General features: G+C 53.8%; 3 protein-coding genes across 4 annotated transcripts in view; 2 read left to right on the top strand and 1 right to left on the bottom strand.

Annotated features, from left to right (window-relative positions):
- LOC139045291 (protein phosphatase 1L-like) overlaps positions 1 to 21975 on the bottom strand; it is a 353755-nt gene that overhangs the window by 89683 nt on the left and 242097 nt on the right. The gene's annotated exons all lie outside the window — the stretch shown is intronic.
- Positions 11212 to 15485, top strand: LOC139045289 (ral guanine nucleotide dissociation stimulator-like). 2 transcript variants are annotated; one of them, XM_070509717.1, is made up of 4 exons: positions 11212 to 11444; positions 12800 to 12993; positions 13148 to 13515; positions 15450 to 15485. In XM_070509717.1, the coding sequence occupies exons 1-4, from the start codon at positions 11212 to 11214 to the stop codon at positions 15468 to 15470; spliced, it is 816 nt and encodes a 271-aa protein (XP_070365818.1). In that variant the 3' UTR covers positions 15471 to 15485. The 2 variants fall into 2 exon arrangements, with proteins under 2 accessions (XP_070365818.1, XP_070365817.1); XM_070509716.1 differs by lacking the exon at positions 15450 to 15485 and adding an exon at positions 14274 to 15396.
- LOC139045292 (ral guanine nucleotide dissociation stimulator-like) lies at positions 15456 to 20809 on the top strand. The gene is made up of 7 exons (XM_070509734.1): positions 15456 to 15519; positions 15627 to 15653; positions 16585 to 16653; positions 17087 to 17161; positions 17715 to 17747; positions 18114 to 18235; positions 18442 to 20809. The coding sequence occupies exons 4-7, from the start codon at positions 17111 to 17113 to the stop codon at positions 18476 to 18478; spliced, it is 243 nt and encodes an 80-aa protein (XP_070365835.1). The 5' UTR covers positions 15456 to 15519; positions 15627 to 15653; positions 16585 to 16653; positions 17087 to 17110; the 3' UTR covers positions 18479 to 20809.

The following is a 21975-nucleotide window of genomic DNA, read 5'->3' as shown; positions in this document are numbered from 1 at the left end:
GAAAACATATGTTCGCAGGAAAACCTGTCCATGGACATTCAAATCAGCATTATTCACAGTAGCCCAAAAATGAAATAAACCCAATTTTCCACCAAATTATGAACACATAAAGCAAATGTGGCATATTGATACTATGGGATATAACACAGCCCTAAGAAGGAAGAAAGCACTGCTACGTGCTAGGCCCTGGATGATCCTTTAAAAAGTGTGCTAATTGAAGTGGTACACAAAGCCACAGATTCTATGATTCCATTTGAATGAAATGCCCAGAATAGCAAATCTGCAGGGAGAGGAAACAGATAAGGTCTTTCTGTGGACTTGGGTTAGGGCAAAGCACAGAGACAGCGAGGCTGGGTTTCTTTGCAAGGTATTAAAAATGTTCTGGACTTAGCTAGTAGTGATAGCCACACAACATTCTCATTGTCCTAAACGTCACTGACTTGTGTACTTTCAAGTACTTAAAATGGTGTATTTTATGTTGAGCAGATTTTCTTCAGTGAAAATTTGAAATGAGGGTAATTCATGCAGCTATTAGGGGTAAGGCACGGTGTAGCCCTGAGAGTAAACATCTGATTAGGGTCTAGTAGCAAGTACGAAAATCACACAAGCTACAGTCGGAGATCCAGTCCATAGTCATGGTCTCCACCTTGAAAAGACCAGCCAAGAAAATAGCTCAGTGGTCTTGGGGGCCCTGGGAATCTGTTCAGAGATCTCAGTAATACTGGGCAGTATTCTCACCTCTTGGACCCTCTGGTGTAGGTAGGTTTGAACTTGTCAGTTGTTGATGTACATGCAGGTGGTAGACCATGGGAGGGCCCCGACCCCTCCTTCCTTGGCCAGTAGAGATAGTCTGAGGCCAGGTGGTTTCCTAAAACCATTTGGCAGAGACTTAGGCGACTGTCCTACAAGGAGTAGAATAGAGTCTCATGGAGCTGCTGTCCGTGTTGGGTTCTGTTTGTGCACACTTCTGGGTGGCCTCAATTACCTGATTTTCTGTGGCTAGGGCCACTCCCCTATGCCAGACCAGTCATCCTAGTAGAACAGACATATCTCTTTGGGTCGGTGGTAGCCTGTCAGGGCAGGAAACTCAGGGACTCCTGGTCTGTGGGGTACAGCTCTAGGGGCAGGTCCGTGGAGACAATGATGGACTGCAGAACATCGCCTGCGGAAAGCTGATCAGAGGATGTGGGGGAGAGCGGGGTACCAGGGAGCGCCTTGTGACGTGTGCCCACAGGAAGACCCGAAAGTAGATGTTCCTGCTATGAAATATTCACCGGCTCTTGGTGGTCAAACCAGTGATTGGTGCCCATCCACTGGCTCCCTGTGCTCTACGATTCCAGGTGGTGCAACCAAAGGGTGTGTGGGCTAAGAGCTGCTTGTGCCCGGGCACAGAATCACCAAGGTGGCCTCAAAGGCTCCCCCAAAACGACTCCTCAAAAAACAGTTGGGGCAGAAATTGGGTGGAGCATTTTTAAGGGAAGCTTGCAGCAAAGATGTTGTTCGATGGAGTTGGCTAAATTTGAGTATCTCATCAGGGCAGGCACTTCAGCTGGGGTACCGGTGATTGGAGGCCATGTGACAGGCCCACCAGTTTCTGAGTCCCGATGCTGGGCAGCCCGCTCAGCCCACTGGACTGATGAAGTGGTGCTTACGAAGCCTCTTGCTGGCCTTGTGGAAAGCAGGGCAGTGTGGTGGGAGAAGTCGTGATAGTGTCAGAGGGAGTCATGGCGGAGATTGCGGTGTGGAAGGGGGAGAACTGGAGGCAGGTGCAGTGGATGTGTGACCAACAATGGTCAGGAAGGGAAACCCGGGTGTACCCGGGGCCAGCAGGGGGCCAGCAGAGTCATGTGTCAAAACCAGACGGTGGGCCCCAAGAGGAGCCTCTTAACACTAAGCCCCACCTCACCAAACTGAGTCTTGACTTCATTAGATTTTCGACTCTCCCAGAAACAGAATCTTAAACCAGTGGATTAGGAATCCCCCAATCAGCACTAGGTAGGTATTCCACATCATAGACTGCTGCTGTCCCCTGAGGAAAGTAACCTTGCAATAACCGAGCGATCTTCCCGCCTGCTGTGACTTCTTTTTCTTCTCCCTTTTGCCTTTCAAAGTCTTTCATTCTGTACAGCTCCTTGGAGCTGCTTTCTATCTGCTAGATTGGATGCCTCCGGACGCAGGAATTGGTGAATAAAGCAATGAAGTTCTTTAGACTTACACAGTTGTATTTTCTTTCTTAACAGCTTGGTGGCAGCAGCGGGATTCGAAGGAGACTTCTCATGGCTTCGGGGATGAGAAACACAAGCATTGGTAGCCATGAAGCCTTTGGATTCTCCGTCTTTTTTGCTGTCTCTGAGGGCTGTGGGTAAGTGTCTCGTGCATCTCAGCTCCACTCTCCTTGCATTGAGCTCCTGATCTAAGTGACTTTCCAGGCCCAGGTTAACGGGCCAGTGTAGTTTGACAGGATGCTCTAGCAGAGCATCTGTCTCAGCCCTGGGTTAGTCCACAGTGCCAGTCAAAGTGGTAGCAGGCAGCTTGAGCTGGCATATGGTTCCCTGAGACACTGAGTCTCTAGCCCTTGGTTAGTCCACAGTCCCAAATTTGGTGGGGTCCGCTGATTCTGCCTGCAGTCCCGACTGTTAGGGTCTGCTGGTTCCGTGCGTAGTTCTGGCCAGGGGAGAGGGTGGCACAGGCGTGTGCTACATCCACACCCAGTCCTTGAAAACTTCCCACATGCATTTGACACGCATTTTTCTCTCCCTTGACTGGATGCAGATGTCGATGAGTTCTGAGGAAATGCTGAAGGCACAGTGTGGAGGAATTCTGGGACCCTGCGTGACTACTTGGAAGAGTGCTGTCCCCTCCACCTGAACAACCACCCGGCACTACCAGAAATGAGAGGCGTCCTGTGATCGTGGATTGGAAGGCTCCTTGTTGTTAAGATGTCAGCTTCCTCCAAAGAGATGAAGCAATTAAATGCAGTCCTTATCAAAATCCCAATGACATTTTGTGCTGAAAGACACCCATCCTAAAGTTCATATGGAATCTCAAGTATGCCCAGATGTCTAAAATAGTCTTGAAAGGAAGTACTAAGTTGGAGGACTCTCTTTTTACTGATGTAAAACTTGCTGCAAACCTACAGTATCAAAACAGCATTGTAATGGCATAAAGACAGACACATAGAGCATCGGAACAGAATAGAGAGCCCAGAAATAAGGTGGCCAAGGTTGTTCAACGTGGAAAAGACAGTCTTTTCAACCAGTGGTTCCTGAAAAAGTGGATATTTTCATGCAAAATCTAAACTTGGATTCTGACCTCACACCAGATATAAAACTTAATTCTCAATGGATCAAGACCCAAATGTAAGAACTGAAACACTTTGAGGAAAACATGGGACAAACGTTTCACAATAGGACTTGGCAGTGATTTCATGGATATGACACTCAAGGCATGGGCAATAAAAAACAGAGTACACACACCAAAATTCATGAATATTAAAACCTTTTCTGCCTCTGAAGACAACATCAACAGAGTAAAAACACAACCCGTGCAGCATGGGAGCCCATATTTGCAAATGATCTATCTGACAAGGGCTGAATCCCCAGAATAGACATAGAACTTCTCAACTCAAGAACAAAAAAACAAACAACCCAAATCAAAAATGAGCAAAGTACTTGAATAGACTTTTCCTCCAAGAAGATACGCAAATGGTCAACAAGCATATAAAAAGATGCTTAATGTGACTAATCACTGGGGAAATGTAAGTCAAAATCTCAATGAGACACCACCTCACATCCATGTGACGGCACCCCCAAAAGACAGACAGTGAAGAAAGGCATGCTGGCAAAGATGTGGAGATATTGGACCCACGTACACTGTGGCTGGAATGTGAACTGGTATAGCTGCTGTGGAAATCAGCATGGCATTTCATTAAAACAATTAAAAATAGAATCACTAAATGACCCAACAATTCTACTACAGGATATATACACCTCAGAGCTGAAAAGTTGGTCTCAAAGACATATTTGAACACCCATGTTCACGGCATCATTGTTCATGATCGCTGAAACGTGGAACAACCCAAGGATCCATCCAGGGATGAATGGAGAAGCAGCATGGGCATATATATATATATACAATTGCATGTTATTCATCCTTAAAAACTAAGGATATTCTGAGATATGAGACAACATGGATGAACCTTTAGGAAATTATGCTAAATGAAATCAACCAGTCCCAAAAATACTGGCCTTGTGTGACTCCACTTATATGGCATTCCTGAAATGGTGAGATTCAGAGAGACGGACAGCGGATGCTGTTGGCCAGGGGTGGGAGCAGGGGAAGGGGAGTGACCGATGAGTGGGGACAGAGCTTCAGTTCTGTGGGGCGACAAGAGTTCTGAAGATGGATTGTGGTGATGGCTGCACCACCATACGACTGTGGTCAACACACTGAAGATGCACTTAAGGAAGTTAATGTGCTTAATGACGTGTACACAGAAAAATGGTCAAGATGGTAAGTTTTACATTATGTGCATTTTAAGCCAATAAAAATAGATTTTCTGTTAAAAGTGCAAATACAAAGAAATGAGCAGAGGATGATTTAGTGTTTCCATTCGTGCTCTTCCATTCTGACCCTGGTGTTTGTCTCAGCCCTTGTACCTGAGGCAACTTTGATCAGACAAATGTTTTCATTCTGGGCCTAAGAGAACCTTTAAATCAGAATTATACAAAACTCTGCAAAATTTTTGTGACCATGTATTTTTCAGAGAAAACATAGTAAGACATTTTTAATATTAAATTTAAGTTTGTTTTATATCAGTTTCAGGTCTACATCAGAATGATTCAATATGTGTGTATATTGTGAAATGATCACTATAAGAAGTCTGGTTGACGTCTATCATCAAGAGTTACAAATGTGTTTCTTGTGATGAGAACTTCTAAGATTTACGCTATTAGCAACTTTCAAAATGCAATATAGTAGTATTAATTCCTTGACTGCTATAAAATAAGCACCATAAAACAATTCCAGTGTATCCATTTTGTTATTAATTCACTGAATCTATTTTTTCTCAGAATCAATCAATTGTTATGCAAATGACTGAATTTCTTTTAAGCTACATCATAATGTACTGACTACAGGTTCTGACATTTTAAGTTTTGTTTAGGTGTTATTCTTTCTAGCAAGTAAACTTTCCTGAATCTTATCAGTCATATCAAAATATATTCGGATGTATTTCTTCTTCCATCAATATTTAGTCACTGATAAAGTTGACCGTGTGCCATTTTAACCATTATCAGTTTTGTGTGCTGAGGGTGATTTTACCCAGTAATAGACACCGTGTAGGTTCGAAGTCTCCTTGGAGGATAAGCAGTGGGGGGAGGTCAAAGCATGGTACTTGTTTCATTTGCAGAGGGTCCATTTTGACTTTGCTCTTACAAAACGTGTTCTTTGTCCATTTGGGAATCTGAGGCCCAGAAAGTTGGAGGGACTGACCCAGACCTCAGGAGGGGGTCAGAATCCAGAGGATCAGGCAGGGCTCTGGCTTCCTCAGCCAAGGCTCAACCCCTTCCCTTCGGATTTTCTTTGGAAACAGGGACCTCATGGTCCTAGGGGAGCCCTGCCCACCCCTGTACACGTGGGGTCATCTTCCTATTCGCATCCAATCATGCACAGGCACACTCACACCGATTTCTCCTGTGTGGACCATGCAGGGACCCCAGGAAAGAGCAGACACCAGGGAAGTGACAAGAGGCCAAGGAGAAGGCAGTTGGAGGCAGCTCTGCCATGAACAGTAGCATCCATCCTCCTGGCTACATGCCCAGAAGGCCCAAGACGGACCGAAGAATCCCTGAGGTTTCTAGGTGTGTACCTGTTCCAAGGGCATCCCTGGCCCAGCCTGGAGGGCACAGGACTGGGGAGCTGGAGTCCACTTCTGTGGGCACCTGCTACTCTGATGAGCCGTTCTTCTCTTGTGTAGACATTGGGTAGAGGAGAGAAGACCTTGGTGTCCTCCTGTGTAAAGTGGAGTGCGTCCAGCGGGTGACTCCCTGGGTTCTGTATGATGCTCACGAAGGGTCTGTGGCCCTTGGTTCTCCATCGATGAGGCCCTGTGCTCTGAGCACCTGAGAAAATGCTTTCCCACCTGCTGGAGATCCTTTAGAACTGAGAGAGGCTTGGGGGTTCGGGTGGATGAGAACTTGGGATAAGGAAGAACATGCCAGAGCAGTGTGTACTAAGGCCAGAGTCCAGGGACAAGACCAGTCCTTGTTGGACTCCCGAGGTCCTCACTTGGCTGGAGAGGAGAATCATTGCCTTGGTTGAGATCAGGATGCCTCCTGAGAAAAAAGGACACCCAAGTGGAGGGACAGAAAGATGAGGGAGAGGGAGGCTCCTGAGGTTCCTCCCACGGCCTGGAAGCCTGCAGGTCTGCTCCTTTACCCCTGGGACAGTGGGGAGCCTCTGCCTTGAGGACACCCGAAGAAACTTCCTGTGTGGTGGCTTCTGCCAGGGCTGCAGGGCTGGTGCTGGCCACCAGGGGGCAGGCAGCCTGCAGCGTCAGTGGTGCCCAATGAGGTTGGGTTCTCACTGTTGTCACTTCTATTGGGATGTAATTGCCACACAGCACTGCCTAAGTTAACACTGCTGTGTGGTACATTTCAAAATTGCTAAGAACCAAGAAGCTAAACTTCTCATCACAAGCAAACACTTACTTTTCTGTTTTCGGTGACGGATGTTAAGTGAACTGATGGTGTCATTGCACAGGCTGTGTGCATCCAGTCCCTGTGCTGACTTCTTAAACTTACACAGCGCCCAGTCAGCCTGCCTCAGCTGCTGGAGCAGCGAATAGCCGTGCAGAGGCCTTTCCGGCTGTCCCCCGCCTCAGAGAGAACTCACTCCTCCTGGTACTAGCAGTCCTCTCCACAGTCTGACTTGGTGAAGAGCAGGAGGAGGGGACACGAGTTTCACAATTCTTCACTCAGCGACTGTGCACCGAGCACTCACCCTGTGCCAGGTGCTCAGGTGGGTCTAAGTGGGTCTAAGTGACTGAGTGGTCCCTGCCAGTCAGGAGCTCACACTCTGCAGGGGACAAGGACAAAAGCATGAAAGCAAAGACATGAGAGGGGAAAGAGCCAGTGCTGAGGGGACATTCAGGGCCCTGTGAGGGAGGGCTGGGGGTCACCGGGTAGGGGTCTGAAAGGCCTCACTCGGGTGACATTTCCTGGGACCAGAATGACAAGAGGGAGCCAGCCCTGCACAAGTCTGGGAGCGGCGTGTCAGGGAGAAGGCACCCCTGCTGTAGACACTCATGGGCAGAAGGGGGTTTGGCCAGAGGATGTGAGAAAGATGGCCAGTGTGGCTGGAGGGAGCCTGGGGGGAGAGAGGAGGCAGAGGAGGGCAGGGCCAGATCCTGGGGCCTGAAATCACGGTTTCAGTGCCTTGCATCTGTAAACGGCAAATGCCTCATATCTCACAATTTTTGTGGTTGAGGAATCAGACATAGATTAGCTTGGTTCTTCTGCTCAAGATGCCTCAAGGCCGCGGCCGCGGCCTCAAGTGATGCTCGACTGGCAGAGAATTTCCTCTCAGGTTCACTCAAAGGAGTCGAGGTGCACTTTGGACTCAGAGCATGGGTTCCTTTCTGTCTGTTGGCCTGGGTGCTGCCTCGGTTCTCTCCCATGTGGGCCTCTGTGTATGGCAGCTCAAAACGTGTGTGCTTGATTCCACAGCTCAGGGACAGGAGAGAGAGACATGGGAAAGAGAGAGAGACGGAACTTAAGAGAGGGAATAAGAAAGAAGTGAGAGACTTTCTGTGTTTAAAATTTAGACATGACACTCGTCCACATTGGCTGTGTTCTATTGGCGAGAGCCAGTCACTAAGCACTCAGTGGTCACACAGGAATCTGTGAGGGATGTGTGTACCACGGGTGGGGATCTCTGGGAGCCACGGTGAAGGCTGCCCACCTCACAGATCAAGATGAGGCTCTTGGGTCTCTTTCTAAACAGAAGAGGAAACAATGGAGAGGTTTGAATCCAGAGGATGACAGTGTCTGGATTTCATTCATCAACCCTCTCCTTGTGCTGACATTGAAATGAGGCCAAGAGAGGAAGTGCCTGTTGCAATAGCGCATTGCTGAACCCAGGCCTGGTTTGAGTGGTGTTCATGCTACATCCCTTCTCGTAATTCTTCCATCTCTTTGTTTGTGCATTACTTGCACTTGACACCACCTCACAGGTGTTATGGATATTATTTCATATACACCTGATGATGTCCCTAGCAAGTAGATTCTAGGCGGATTCCCCTTGGGCAGGTTTGGAGACTGGGGAGGCCCTGAGAGGCACAATGAGTTTTCCAGGACAGAGAACTGGTAAGATAAAGGAGGTCTGAATTCTGCTCTGCCTCCTCAAAGCTGGGACCCTCATCACATTCCCAGGGAGCTGTGGCTGGGGCTGTGGAAGCTCCTCATGTAGAGTTAAGAAGAAGACATGGGGGTGGTTTGGGTAGGTCCGATTACAGGAAGCAGCCCAGGTAATGGAATCTTGAAAAAGTGACCTCACTTCCTTGGCGATAGACCCCAACAGATTTAGAACTCTGGTAACCAGGCAGTTAATTCTAGAGACAGACCCCTAGCTAGTTCATTTGACTGGAGACACTTCAGAGTACAACATGTTTACTTGTTGTGTACCAGTTTTCAGAGGCTCTAGGCTCAGGAAAGCCCAGAGTGTGAGACTGTTGTGTTGTTGTGGACATCGGATCAAGCCTCATGGCCAATTTGGCAGGAGGTACCCAAAGGTAATGTGGGGCAGCCCAGGGCAGCCCACTGTAGGGCAGGACACAACTCGGATCCCACCTGAGCAGCCCCATAGCCCTTGCACCTTGTGTGAGGGTTTGTGTGTGAGTGTCGGTGTGTGTGTGTACGCGTGGGCGCTGTGCGGGAAGGCAGCAGGTGAGGAGTGGGTCCCTCCTGGGCAGGAGGAGAGTGTTATGTGCTGTCAGCCAGGTGAGTCTGTCATATTCATACCCCGGGGCTTGGCTGGCAGCCTGAGCAGCTGGGTGCTGGGATCAAGCTCCTCTGCCCTTGTGTTAATCCTGAGCCGTAGAAGTTTCATCTAGTTCCCTCCCTGGTCAGATGTCTGTGCAGACGTCCCTCTGTGCCTGAATTAGGGAACAGAATTCCTCATGGGGGTGTCCCCCTGTGGCGATGTGCAGGCAGGCCCCTGATGCCTCCTGGCCCGTCTGCCGGGCACTGTGTTTCCAGAACTCCACGCAGGAGATCTTTGAAGAGCTACATGATGGGTTCGACTTCTCTCCCTCCCTAGTCAAGGGGCAGGAGCAGCAGGCCGCCAGCAGCATCCTGTGCTGGTCTGAGGTGAGAGCAGGAGCAGAGGGTCTCCCCGCCCACCACCCCAAGATGTTCAGGTTGGGCCTGGAACCCAGGTCCGAATCTGAGCACACCCCCGGTGCCCTCACAGGGCTTTCCCACTGAGTGTCCTACGGCCTTACTCCCAAAGGAGTCTGGGCCTCCTCTCCTCCCCAGCCAGCTGAGGGCTCGGGTGGAAAGACACTCTCCACATGTTTCTTGGAATCGTAGAGGAAAGGTTTACTGTTGTTGTCTCTTCTCACGAGGCCATGAGGACCTTAGCATTTTGCTCCTGTTTTGATTGATGTAACTTCCCGGCTGGGAAGCTGTAGCACTCAGCGCCACTGTCCTTGCAGACCTGCTCCAAGCCTCACAAATCATCACACTTGCTAGGCTGATTACACACAAAGAGCATGGGCGTGGATTACAGGATTCTATACATTTCTCTGCACCTTGTCACCTCACAAAACACTTCGAATCAGAGCAGTTTGTTACGTGCTGTAAAACTGGTGAGTCTGTGATATTCATACCCCAGGCTGGCAACCTGAGCAGGTGGGTGCTGGGGATCAAGCTCCTCTGCCCTTGTGTTAATCCCCAGCCTTAGAAGTTTCATCTAGTTCCCTCCCTGGTCAGATGTCTGTGCAGATGTCCATCTGTGCCTGAACTAGGGAACAGAAATTCTCATGGGGGTGTCCCCCTATGGCGATGTGCAGCAGGCTCCTGATGCCTCCTGGCCCGTCTGCCGGTCATTGTCTTTCCAGAACTCCACTCAGGAGATGTTTGAAGAGTTATGTGTTGGGTTCGACTTCTCTCCCTCCCTAGTCAAGGGGCAGGAGCAGCAGGCCACCAGCAGCATCCTGTGCCGGTCTGAGGTGAGAGCAGGAGCAGAAGGTCTTTACCCCCACCCCCCCCAAGATGTTCAGCGTGGGCCTGGAACCCAGGTCTGAATCTGAGCACACCCCTGGGGCCCTCACAGGGCTTTCCCAACGGAGTGTCCTACGGCCTTGCTCCTGAAGGAGTCTGGGCCTCCTCTCCTCCCGAGCCAGCTGTGGGGTAGGGTGGAAAGACACTCTTCACGTTTCTTGGAATCATAGAGGAAATGTTTAATGTTGTTATCACTTTTCACGAGGCCATGAGGACCTTAGCATTTTGCTCCTGTTTTGACTGATGTAACTACCCGGCTGTGAAGCTGTGTAGCACTCAGGCCACTTTACTTGCAGACCTTCTCCAAGCCTCACGAGTCATCACACTTGCTAGGCTTATTTACACATAAAGAGGATGGCGGTGGGATTACAGGATCCTATACATTTCTCTGCTACTTGTCATTGCACAGAACACGGCAACTCATTGTAGGCCGCTCAGGTCAGGAGCTGAGGCCTTAAGTGACTTCATCATATTCCACAGAGGAGGACATTTTGCACAGTGATTCAGCCTTTCGATGCTGTTGGACCTTGACATGACCCAATTCTGTTGCCATTTGAGCCAACACTGCAGGGCACATTTTAAGCGTGTCCGAATAGACTCTAAGTTTTCCAGGTCTGCCATGACATAGAACCGCAGATTGGCGGAAGGTCACTAATCATCTCTTTGCTCCTGTCTGTGGTGGGGATGTTCATTGATGACTCCCTGGGATAATGCTCTTACCTCAGGCTCTTAATGCACAGAGGTACAATTGTTCCTCAGGTCACAGAATGCCTTGAAGGTACTGAGTGTTTGTCATTCCCCTAAAAATCAAATTGTACTTTTAAGTCCAAAACCATTTTCAAGGCGGGCTCTCGTCCCTCTTGCACAACTTCCTGAGGTGCTGGGAGGTTCTGGTCTGAGCTCCAGACCCTGATGCCCCTGGTGGTTCATGGTGACTCCACTGACTCTGTGTCCCTGCTTGTCCACGTGGTATGCCAAGGAACCCACCCTGTCCGTGGCTGAGGCCCGCACGATGCGGACCCTCAAGGCAGGTGCAGTGCAGAAGGTGGTAGGCTGCCTGCAACCATCTTTCCACGGCAGATCCATCTCCGTCACCACCTTCCCGTGTGTGTACCAGGCCTTCTACCCGACCCCACAGGTCCTGGACCAGCTGCTCCAGAGGTGAGTGCCCACCCCTCCACAGCACAGCAGGGAGTCTCCTACCTAATAAACGTGTGCCTTGGGAACGTCCCCACACCTCTCTGAGCGTCACCTTGCTCATCCGAATAGTGGGGTGGTAAGAGGGTAAACCTCACAGGGTCACTGAAGGAAATCACGGGAGACAGCACGGCAGACGCTTGCCTGGTGCCGGACTCCACAGAAGGGACTGCTGCTCATGCTGCGTGTCCTCATGCTTACAGCTTCCGTCGCCAGTGAGGAGACTCCCTGCCTCTCCCCTCGCTGGCCTGTGGCCTTCCTGAGTGTGGAAAAGTACATGAAAGCAAACTGTTTTCCTATTGGCAAGACAATTTAGCGAGTCCATCTAGCTGATCCTGGTCCTTGTCTTCGGTGCGGCCAGAGCAGTGGTCTCTGTGGGCAGCAGAGGAGACGCAGGCCCACTCAGAATTCTGGGAAGGCTCTGGATGGGGTTCATTCATTCAATACTATATGTTAAGCTCCTACTACACTCGTACCCTTTCCTACACACTAAGGGTGTCCACTGAAGGAAGCAGACACTCTCCCTGGGGCTCAATTCTAGCCTGAGAGCTAGAAGCTCACTTCTGGGCATCATGAGTATTCATGCCCAGAGGACGTTAGATGTCACACCCTCTTGGCCTCCTCTAGATATGGACGCATCCTCTCATAGTCAGACCACGATGACAGACTTCAAGGACCAACTAAGACCATGAGTGGTGTTGGGTCCAGAGGGAGGGCCTCCTGTGTCCACAGAAGGGGCTAGGAGACCATGGGGACTGTGGCTATGGATGGACTGGCAGACCCTGGATCTCACGCCTCTTGGGGTTTCTGTGGGGGGCCTGAGGTCTGCGGTCTTCCCTACAGGAGGAAATGAATCAAAGAGACCTGTTCATGGGGTGCCAGTCCCGCCATGGGAAGCAGAGGAGAGGCTGGGCTGAGTCGGCCACTGAGAGACTCCTCGCTTCCACAGTTCCCTCTCCCTCTCCCTGCCCTCTGCACAGGCACCTCTCCTAAGCACCGCCACTGGGGCCCAGAACAGTAGCTGGTGAGCAGCCTGGTCACAAATCTGCCTCCAACCTCAGTCCTGATGCTCGAGCGTGGAGGATGGGGCAGGCTATGTCCAGGCCCTTTGGGAAAAGAGTGTCAGGTGGAAGACCAGACTCACACAGGCTCTCTGTTAGATTGGCTGATGACCAGGCCTTCCAGTGCAAGGACAGCCACCCAGGGATTGGAGTGGCTGGTCCACCCTCTGGGGCTCAGGCACAGAGAAGGTGCTGTGGGAACACAGTGTGGAACAGCAGGCCAGGCCTGTGACTCTCTTCACACATGCCTCTCCCCAGTGCCCTCTCTCCCATCTGGGGCCCCCGGCCTCAGGAGAACTCCCAGGATATGTGGCAGATGCTGCGCCACTCCAGGATCAATCTGACGTTGGCGTATCTCCAGGACCTCTTGCCTGGCTCAGTCCTGAAGCACCAGGCCACCCCTCTTCTCATCCAGGTGGACCTTTTCCAGGCCACTGAGTTGGAGACAGAGGGTAAGGGAGACCGTAGGCTTGGAAGACTACCCCAGTGGGTGGGTCACGACTGGGGATTCATTGAAAGACAGTGGGATCTTTCCTGTTTGGGGAAAGGCACATGGAAAGCAACTTATGTAGCTGACCCTTTCTCTTTCTCCATCTCCTGCCCCAGCTCCAGCGCTTCTGCCAGGTGCAGAGGCAGAAAAGGGGCCACATCTGGAGCTGGACGGAACTCCAGTTCTATTTCTGCCGTCACTTCTAGCGCTGGAACCGGCAGCAGCGCCCTCAGCTGCTCCAGACCCCGAGCGAGTGCCATCAGCAGCCCCAGCCCAAGTGCCAGGTCCTGAACTGGACTCAACGGGACCAAGGGGTCTGCTGGGATTTCCACCTCAGGCTCCAGTAACAGCCGCAGAATCAGCTCCGGTTCCAGAGGCTTCCCACCCCTGTCGAGTGACCGGGAAGAAGCAGCCCGATGGGAAGCCTAGCCTCATGGCCTTCTCCCCAAGGGAGGTGGCAGAACAGCTGACGGCCATTGACGCGGTGAGCACCCGGGCTCTCAGGGCGGGGTGGGGCAGGCCACCCCTATGCCATCAGCTGGCCCAGACCTGCTTTTCCCTGTGGCGGCTCCTGTGACCTGGGTCCCAATCCCAGCTCCACCACTTCCCAACCATGGGATCTGGGCAACTCCCCAGCCTTCGTGTTCCACCCTCACACTGTAGAGATGGGGACCAAGAGGCCCTGCTGGACAGAGGGGCTGAGCACATTGAGTGAAGTAGAACACAGAGGAAGCCTGGTGGGGCTTGGCCCGAGAGGTCGGGGAGGAGAACTCACTGTGTGCAGCCAGGAACTCAGGCGGCCCAGCCATCTGCTCGGGATGCTCAGCAGCCTCAGCATTTGTGATGCACCAGACGTGTACTTCACTAAAAGGGAGACAACCTGACAAAGCCCGTGGGTGTAGCTGGCACAGGGCAATGTGCAGCGGAATGGGGCCTGGGACCAAGGATGCTCAGGATGCAGGGAGATGCCCCCTTGGGAGGAGCCAAGCGGAGCAGCCCTCTGGAGCTTGCAGTTTGTGGGGGTGGGCTGTGTGTAAATGCTCCTGTCCTTTCCCCACCAGTCTGGAGTCCCGGGTCCTCCTGTGCTGGGTGCTCTCAGTGGAAGAACAATGAAAGCGAGGGGCTCCCACCACGCTGAGAACACATCCTCAGCTTCCTGAGCCCCTCCTTAGACCGGTGACTCCTGCTTGGACACTAAGCTGGGCTGTGGCAGGGCTGAGTGACACTCCCCCTCCTCCCCAGGAAGTGTTCAAGAACGTCGAGCCCTCTGAGTGTCTGGGCTCCACCTGGGGCAAAAGAAACCGGCCCGGACATGAGAACGTGGCACCCACCGTCTGGGCCACAGTGGTGCAGTTCAACAGAGTAGTAAAGTGTGTCATGACGTCCTGCCTTGGGGACCCAAACGTGACGGCCCGGGGCAGGGCCAAGGTTCTGGAGCGGTGGATCGAGGTGGCCAGGGTATGCGGGGGGAGACCCTCTCCAGAGCCGTGGAACTGCCCCTTCTCCTTGATCAGCTCTCAGGACTGAAGGCTGCACTCTAAGCCCCTGCACAGTCGCTAGGTCCTTCCTGTCAAGGGCACACTGACCTTGACTCGCATGTCCCAGGGGTGGGATGCTCACTTCCTCCCTGGCTCCTTCCTACTTTGAGCGAAATTCCTCCTCCTGGAAGTGTTACTCTTTGGTCCACCTGTGCCCACCCTGGCACCCTGGCCATCTGTCCCACTCAGGAGGGGAGAGTGGAAGGGAGGGGGACTGAAGCCAGAGCAGACAGGGCTCCTGCTCCCCCTCCCAGCTCCTCCTCTCCCTCCTCAGGAGTGCCGAGCCTTGAGGAACATCTCCTCCCTGCACGCAGTCCTCTCGGCTCTGCAGAGCGTGCCCATACACAGACTGAAGAAGACCTGGGGGAAAGTGTCCAGGTGGGGAGGCCTCTCCACAGGAGGACCAGGGGGAGGAGGGAGCTCCCGCGTGTCTGCCATTGCCCTCTCGTCGGCTGGAGCTTCCTGGGTGGCAGTAAGCCCTGGGCACAGGGCCTGGGTGGGTGTGCAGTGTCCCTGATCCTCACTGGCAACTTAGGCCCCCAGTTCTGCTTCAGGAATCAGGTTCCCTGGATGTCACATAGTAGGTTGAACCAAAGTGGAGATTTTCAAGCGTTTGCCATACAGCAACAGAACTCTGTGCCCAGTGGGAAACCAAACTGGTCAAAATACAGCTGCTGCATAGAAAAGGGAGTGGCAGCCCCAGGTGACCAACATGAGAGCCCCCTCTGCAGTCCCATGGTGACGTCAGTGCTCAGAGGACCCCCACGAAAATCCTCATTCGGGCAGTTTGGATTTTCCAGATTCTCATCGAGAAGGGACTTGCACTTATGCCCCCTGCCCCATTGTTCCTGAGTTTCTCCTTCCTCCTTTCCCCCCTCAGGAAGAGCTGCCGAAAATTTAAAAAGCTCTGTGATGAGGACAACTCCCTTAGCTGGGAGCTGCTCATCAAGGTAGAGTGGAGGCTGGCATGTGGAGGGAGAGGCGGGGTGTGGGGAAGGGGGAAGGGGCAGGATGTGGACGGTCATTTCTCACTTGGAGTTTCTGTGTACAATTCCAGTCTTCCCTGGATGAACAGGAAGATGGGGTATGTTTGGTCCATGGGCAGGTGGGGGAGGTGTTTGTGGGGTGGGAAGCCCCGGTCATGGCAGGAAGTGGGGGTGTCTGGGCTGATCCCGGAGGGGATGCTGAGCTGGCCGGTGGAGCAGGGGCTGCCTTCCATTTTGGTCCACGCTGTCAGCACTTAGATTCTTCCAGGCTGTTGCGTGCATGGGGTGGACGGGCGTATGTTTCTTCCCTGAAGCAGCTCAGTGTGTCTTTAGGAAGCCAGGCCCCCACTGCTCCTTCTGTCTTCACCACTTCTCCACGAGGAGGGCACCCTGCCTGCCCTCGGGATGGGCACTGCCAGGCATTCCCCCAGGCCAGGTGGACAAATGGGCTGCCCAGCCTTGAGTCTGAATGGCTGGAGCATGACAGATGTTTGTGCATGTGTGACTCCCCAGAGGCCCTACCACCGTCCCTGCTAGTCTGTCCCTGTCAGGAACACTCACCTGGGTCCTAGTCAGCAGTAACTGGTGCCCAGGTGGCTTATGGGAAGTGTCCAGGAAACTGGTGGTGCTCAGTGGATCTTTCCTGAATGGACCTCATAGGCTTCACATGAAAGAGAAACCGAAGTGTCCTCTCAGCCCCGCCCCACCCTTTCACGCCGGGTGGGGTGAGAGCCAGAACCATGTAAACCGTCACTGACGCTGAGTCCTCAGGAGACCCTGCGAGGTAGGGGTGAGTTGTCACACTTTCCAGATGAGGAGGCTGACTCAAGGAGGACAGGCGTTCGGCCCAAGGTCACACAGCGAGAGTGTTGGAGCTAGGATTGTTCTAGAATCAGAGTGTGCTGGAGGATGGAGTAGCATGGGTACCAGCTGACTTGGTTCAGACGTCCAGGGCTGAGGTCAGAGGGGCTGAGGAGAAGTGGGGTGAGGGGAGGATGGCCTCCTTGACCCTGTCCTCAATCCTGGCAGAAGCAGCCCTCCAAGTTTGCCACCCTGCTGAGGACCCTGCAGAGAGGCCGGAAGAGGCAGCAGCAGCAGGTGAGTGTGCCTGTGGGGAGGCGCTCCAAGGTCAGAGGAGGGGACTCTGCCCTCCCAGCTGGGGGCTCCAATCCAGAGAGGGGGCCTTCCTCCTGCAGCCCTCCTCCTGTTGCCGCAGAGCCTGACACCCGCCCTTAGAAGTGACCAGGAGGAGGGCCTGGGGAGCTGCAGCAGGATGGGTCGGGAGAGTGGAGGGGCCAAGGATTAAAGGCCCTGTGACCAGCCAAAAGCAGGCCCTGGGAGGTGACCAGGAGGAGTCTGGTGTTCTTGGAGGGTGAGGGGTGGGGATTGAGGGCTGGCTATAAAGGGTTTGAGGCTGCTCCGTGTGGGGACCCTGGGCTGGGCCAGGAGGCTGAGCATGAGGAGTTTTCAGGGGAGGGTCATGGGGACACCTGAGACCAGGGCCTCATCCCATCTAATCCCAATGGCACAGGGCATCGTCCCCTTCCTGGGCACCATGCTAACTGACCTGATCATGCTGGACACTGCCATGGAGGATTACGTAAATGTGAGTGAGGCCGGGGGCCAGAAGGGGATGACCAGGTTGGGACTTGGGAAGACACAGTCCCAGTACCAAGACCTGAGTGGTCAGAATGTGGTAACTTCCTGTCATGACAGCCTCCCAGGCTCCCCTGTGGGCTGGGGCAGTGTGCCCCTCTTAGGGATGAGGGAACGAAGGCTCCACGTGGAGCCCGTCCCGGGTCCCCAGGCTGGCGAAGCAGCAGAGCTGCCCGCCTGCAGAGCTGCATGGGCTTTGTTGGAGGCGAGAGAGAAGTCAGCCTCCAAGTCAGGCAGCACACTGATGGAGCTGTCCCTTCCTGCCTGAGGACTCAGCCTCCCTGTCCGTCATCGGAGGGGCTTGGGCTACAGGGTCTTTGAGTGTCGGCCCCCATGTCCTCCCTTCTCTGGAGCCCAGAGCCTGGCCTGGGTCCAAGTCCTGTTTTCTGTCAGGCCCAGCCCCCTCCTGGACCTGGAGCTGGGCACCATGAGAAGGGGTGTGCACGGGGGCTGGTCATAGCTAGGGGGCTCGTTCTGATGGACTTTTGCTGTCTGCCTTCCAGGGCAATGAGATCAACCACGAGAAAAAGAAAAAGGTGAGCAGCTGTGGCCTTCCATGTCAGGGAGGAGAGGGGCGTGGAAACCAGAGACGCCCCTGGGCGGAACTCTCCTGGGCACCACCCGCTGCATCTTACATTTAGTGAGAGTGTTGGATGACAGAGAATCAGGAGACCCATCCAGTGGGGGGGTGGGGGCAGCGCTGGGCATCAAGCAAAACTTCCTGCGGGAGGGGCTTCTACCCATCTCTGAGAACAGGTAGGTCCTGCGTGGAATTGGAGGGAAGGAGGGTCCCATGTGAGCAAGGACCCAGGACCAGCCCCTTGCCCCACTCCTCACCCCCTGAAGACCCTGCAGCATCCCCAGCAGGCTCTGTCTGCATCCTCTCCTCCCTCTGGTGCCAGGAGCACAAAGTGATGATGGAGATCGTGCAGCTCCAGGAGGCTGCAGAGAATTACAACCTAGAGCCCCAGGAGCGATTCAGGGCCTGGTTCTGGGACATGGAGCAGCTCAGTGAGGACGAGAGGTGAGGCTGGACAGGACATGGGGAGGAACAGGTGCACTCTCCCTGCTGGCCAGTCCGGAGAGCCTGAGTCCATGACTCCCTTGTCAGCCCTGACCTGTCGCATGGCGATGGCTGGGGAAGCTGGGCTCCAGCTGCTGGGCAGATGCCGGGAGGGACACCAGGGCTGTGGATTGTGGGAGGCTCACAGATGCCACTCTATCCTGTAGCTACAGCCTGTCCTGCCAGCTGGAGCCCCGGTGCTAGTTGGCCAGCAAATCTCTCCAGGCCCAGAGAGCATGGCCATCATGAAGCTGAGGAGGGAGTGAGCGTCCCGTTGTCGTATGACCTCTTCCTTAGCAGCAGGGGCCCAGCTGGTGCACTCAGGGTGCAAGGGCCCCACCGCCTGCCACCCCTTCCTGAGGCCAATTTCCATCTCTGTAGGGGTGAGAATCACTGCTTGTAAATAGTTCATGCCAGATTTGCAGACTGTTGTATTAAAGTCCTGTTTCTCTTAGAGCCTGGGAGTGGTGGTTCTTTCACATTCTTTGCTAATTTAAACACTGTCCAGACTCTCAGATCCCTCACTGGAGTAAGACATTTTGCAGTCATCCGATTATTGTGTGTGGGAGAGGGGGGAAGGTGTAGCCCCTCCCTGGCTGCTGAAGGAGACCCCCAAGTGCCCCTCCTCAGAGGACAGGTCCGTGTCAGCATCGTGAAGCTGGGCCAGGAGCAGAGACAGCCCCTCAGACCCCTGAGATGGGAGGTCGAGGTGTTTTCTCAGGCCGAGCATCCACCACGGAAATGTGGGGGGCCCTAAAGCCACCACTTGCCAGGCCCACTCTGTGCCCCAGGAGAGGGGCTGCCCGTCCACACTCTGGAGGGAGAGGAAACATTTCCTGCGTCTCTTGTGGACGTGTCTCTGGACCCCATGTTGGGAACTTGTACTTTTCTAGTTCAGCCTCTGGAAACGCATCAGCTCTAAGTGGGGAAAACACGTAAGGAGATCAAACCGTGCATGTGGAGAGGACAAGGCCAGGGGAAGGTCATTTGTGCAGGGACTTTGGGCAGGCAGGACCTCCCCTCCTCAGTGTCCCCCTGGGGCTCCATGCTCACCCTTCCCCTGGCCTGGAATCCTGCTGGGAACTTGTCCCCGGCTCCGAAGTCCTCTCCCTGCTCGTCTCCTCTCCAGGGGAACACTTGTGGTGCAGCCTTCCAGGCTCCAGCTGGGCCCCGTTCCCGACACCCTCCTGCTCCCTGGGACCCAGGACCCCAGCCCCTGCACTTCCTTCTTCACTCTTGTCAAGTCAGAAGTCCCCTCAAGGCCCCACCCTCCCTCAGGTGCCTCACAGCCACTCCTCCCTGGCTGGCCTGATGGACCAGGATGGGTTCTGACAGGCGGGATAAGGGTCCATGTACCTGGCCAGACGAAACCCCCACTCGGTCCCTTGCTGACCAAGGTGACTTCCGGGTCTGTGTGGTGCTGACGTCCTTGGTCTGGAAGATCCGTCCGTCACACCCTGAGTCATGTTATTCCTGACTTGTCCTACGTTCTGGCTGGGCCCGAGCCCATAGACCTTTGGCCCTGGGATGGCTGTGCTCTCATCTGCAGTCTTGTGCTGTGGTTACCTCCTGGGCTGTGTGAGCCATTTCTGTTGGGGGCTTTGAAAGCTGAGGTTGAGAGGGGCAGGTGTAGGGATGTCCTCCAGGGGAATGCCACCCAACTATGATCTCTGGGCATCCATGGACACGGCCTTGCCTGTTTAAATCCTGAAGGGCTGGCAGTATGGGTGGACAAGAGCCACTGCGCTGAGTTCACCCAGAGTCCCCACCCGGTGATCAGCAGCTCAGGGGTCACCGCCGAGTATTGTGAACGTGCTCCCACGGAAACACCCAGTCACAGCAAGACCCAGATGACTTGTTTAGCGGTTCAGAGCTCTCCCCTCTGGATGGAGGCTGCCAGTGGCCCTCAGACACACAGGGGGCCTGGCCTCTGCCAGCGTGGCCTTCAGGCTGCGGCAGGGACGGAGCACACATCCTGGTTGCCCACGGCCTCCCTGACAGGGCACAGCCATCCAAGAACGTGACTGGCTACACGGCAGACCATCCTTTACCTCCAAGAGCAAGAGAAGCGCCAGGACCCAGGGCTGAGCAGGGCCGGGGAAGGCAAGAGGTCTAGGTTAAGAGTCTTTGTGCGTATCCACTCATTTTGCCCTCAGAATAATTTGGAGTGTTGTGGGTAATATCCCAGGTTTTTAATAACGTAGAGGAAGCACAGAAAGGAGGAGTAATTGGCCGTTGTCACCCACACCATCTGGCCTGTCCTCCTCAAACCTGCCTGGGCTCTCTTGCTCCCTCACCTCCGCTTTTCTTGCCTGCAACTAGAATGCCTGCCCACCGCATCTCTGCCCCCTCAGACAGATGGCTTACCCAGGGACTCCATCTTGATGCAGGGAACCTGTTGTCCTCGATGTGACCAGGGCCCAGGTCAGTTCCGAGTTGGTCCCCCTCCCTTGGCCATGAGAGACAGAGAGAGCTCAGTGTGTGCCTGATTGTCCTACCAGATTAGAGGCTGAAGTCATGAATTTCCTTCTATCCCACCCACCATCAGGCCCAGAAACGAAGGAGCAACTGGAATCTTGTTAGATTGGGGGCACATTTTGTGCCAGAGAAGAATAGCGTCACACAGTTAAATGGTCCTGGTGGGAGACTTTACGACGTTCTTCAGTGACACAAAGTTCTGCCGTGTAGTCTCACTAGCTGTTTCTTAACAAGCATCCCCCCAAGGCTGCTCCTGACCACAGAGAGTGGGAGTCAGACCTGGGCAAAGTTTCATCATCAGAACTCTTCACTGGTCTGTGGTCTTTTTGCCAAGAGAGTGAAATAGACCAAGGGAGACATCCCTGCTCCCCGCAGTTCTCGTGCCATGAGTGCCATCCCACCCCATTGCAGGGGACAACTGCTGGGTAGTCGGGCCTTCTCTCAGGGGCAGACATTTTGGAATGGCCTGGGAGCAGATTTGGGAAGTCAGCGTCAGCTCTCTGACCATGTCTCCAGAATCTTCATGAGCTCACAGGAAGCAGGACCTGGTTTTGAGTTTCTGAGCATGACTACACTAAGGTGGTCACTCAGGGCCTTGCCCAGGAGGCACCTCCTCCTGGAAGCAGCCGAGATGCAGGGACCTAGGCTAGCATCAGAGCAGGTGGCCTGGGGGAGTGGCAGCTTGTCTGTGGTACTCAGAGGCTGTTTAAAAGCACCCTGGATGGTAGGAGGTGTGAAAGAAGGAGCTGGACCAGGACTCCTGGGGAGCTGAGGATGGCTGGAAGGATGTGAGGTTGTCACACAGAGCTGGGTGTCCACCGTGATGGAAACAGAGGTGAACAGAGGCCAGGGCAGTGCTGAGTGTCCACAGACCAGTCAAAGCCAACTGGTGGGCTTCCCAGCAGAAGGTAGAGCCCAGTAACAGGGGTGTGAGGGGTGGGAGCAGACAGTACACAGCCTATAGCGGGCAGGAGTTGGAGGCCCAGAGAGCTTGTGGTGAACAACAGGGCACGTTAAGGAAAACGGGGCCCCGTCTCAGAGAGCAGCAGGCATGCAGCCTGGGCGACGGATGGAGCCTCAAACAAACAGGGCTGGAGCCCTCAGCCAGCACGACTGGAGTTCATTTCCAGAAAAAAGAGAGGCTCCCTGCCAGGACGACACGACCACAAGGCTTTGGGGGTCCCATAGCCAGGCTGGAGGGGCTAAGCCTCCTGATGTCCTTG

This window comes from Equus asinus, chromosome 5, assembly GCF_041296235.1.
Source record: "Equus asinus isolate D_3611 breed Donkey chromosome 5, EquAss-T2T_v2, whole genome shotgun sequence".
Lineage (NCBI taxonomy): Eukaryota > Metazoa > Chordata > Mammalia > Perissodactyla > Equidae > Equus > Equus asinus.
This window is presented reverse-complemented; position numbering and strand designations above follow the sequence as displayed.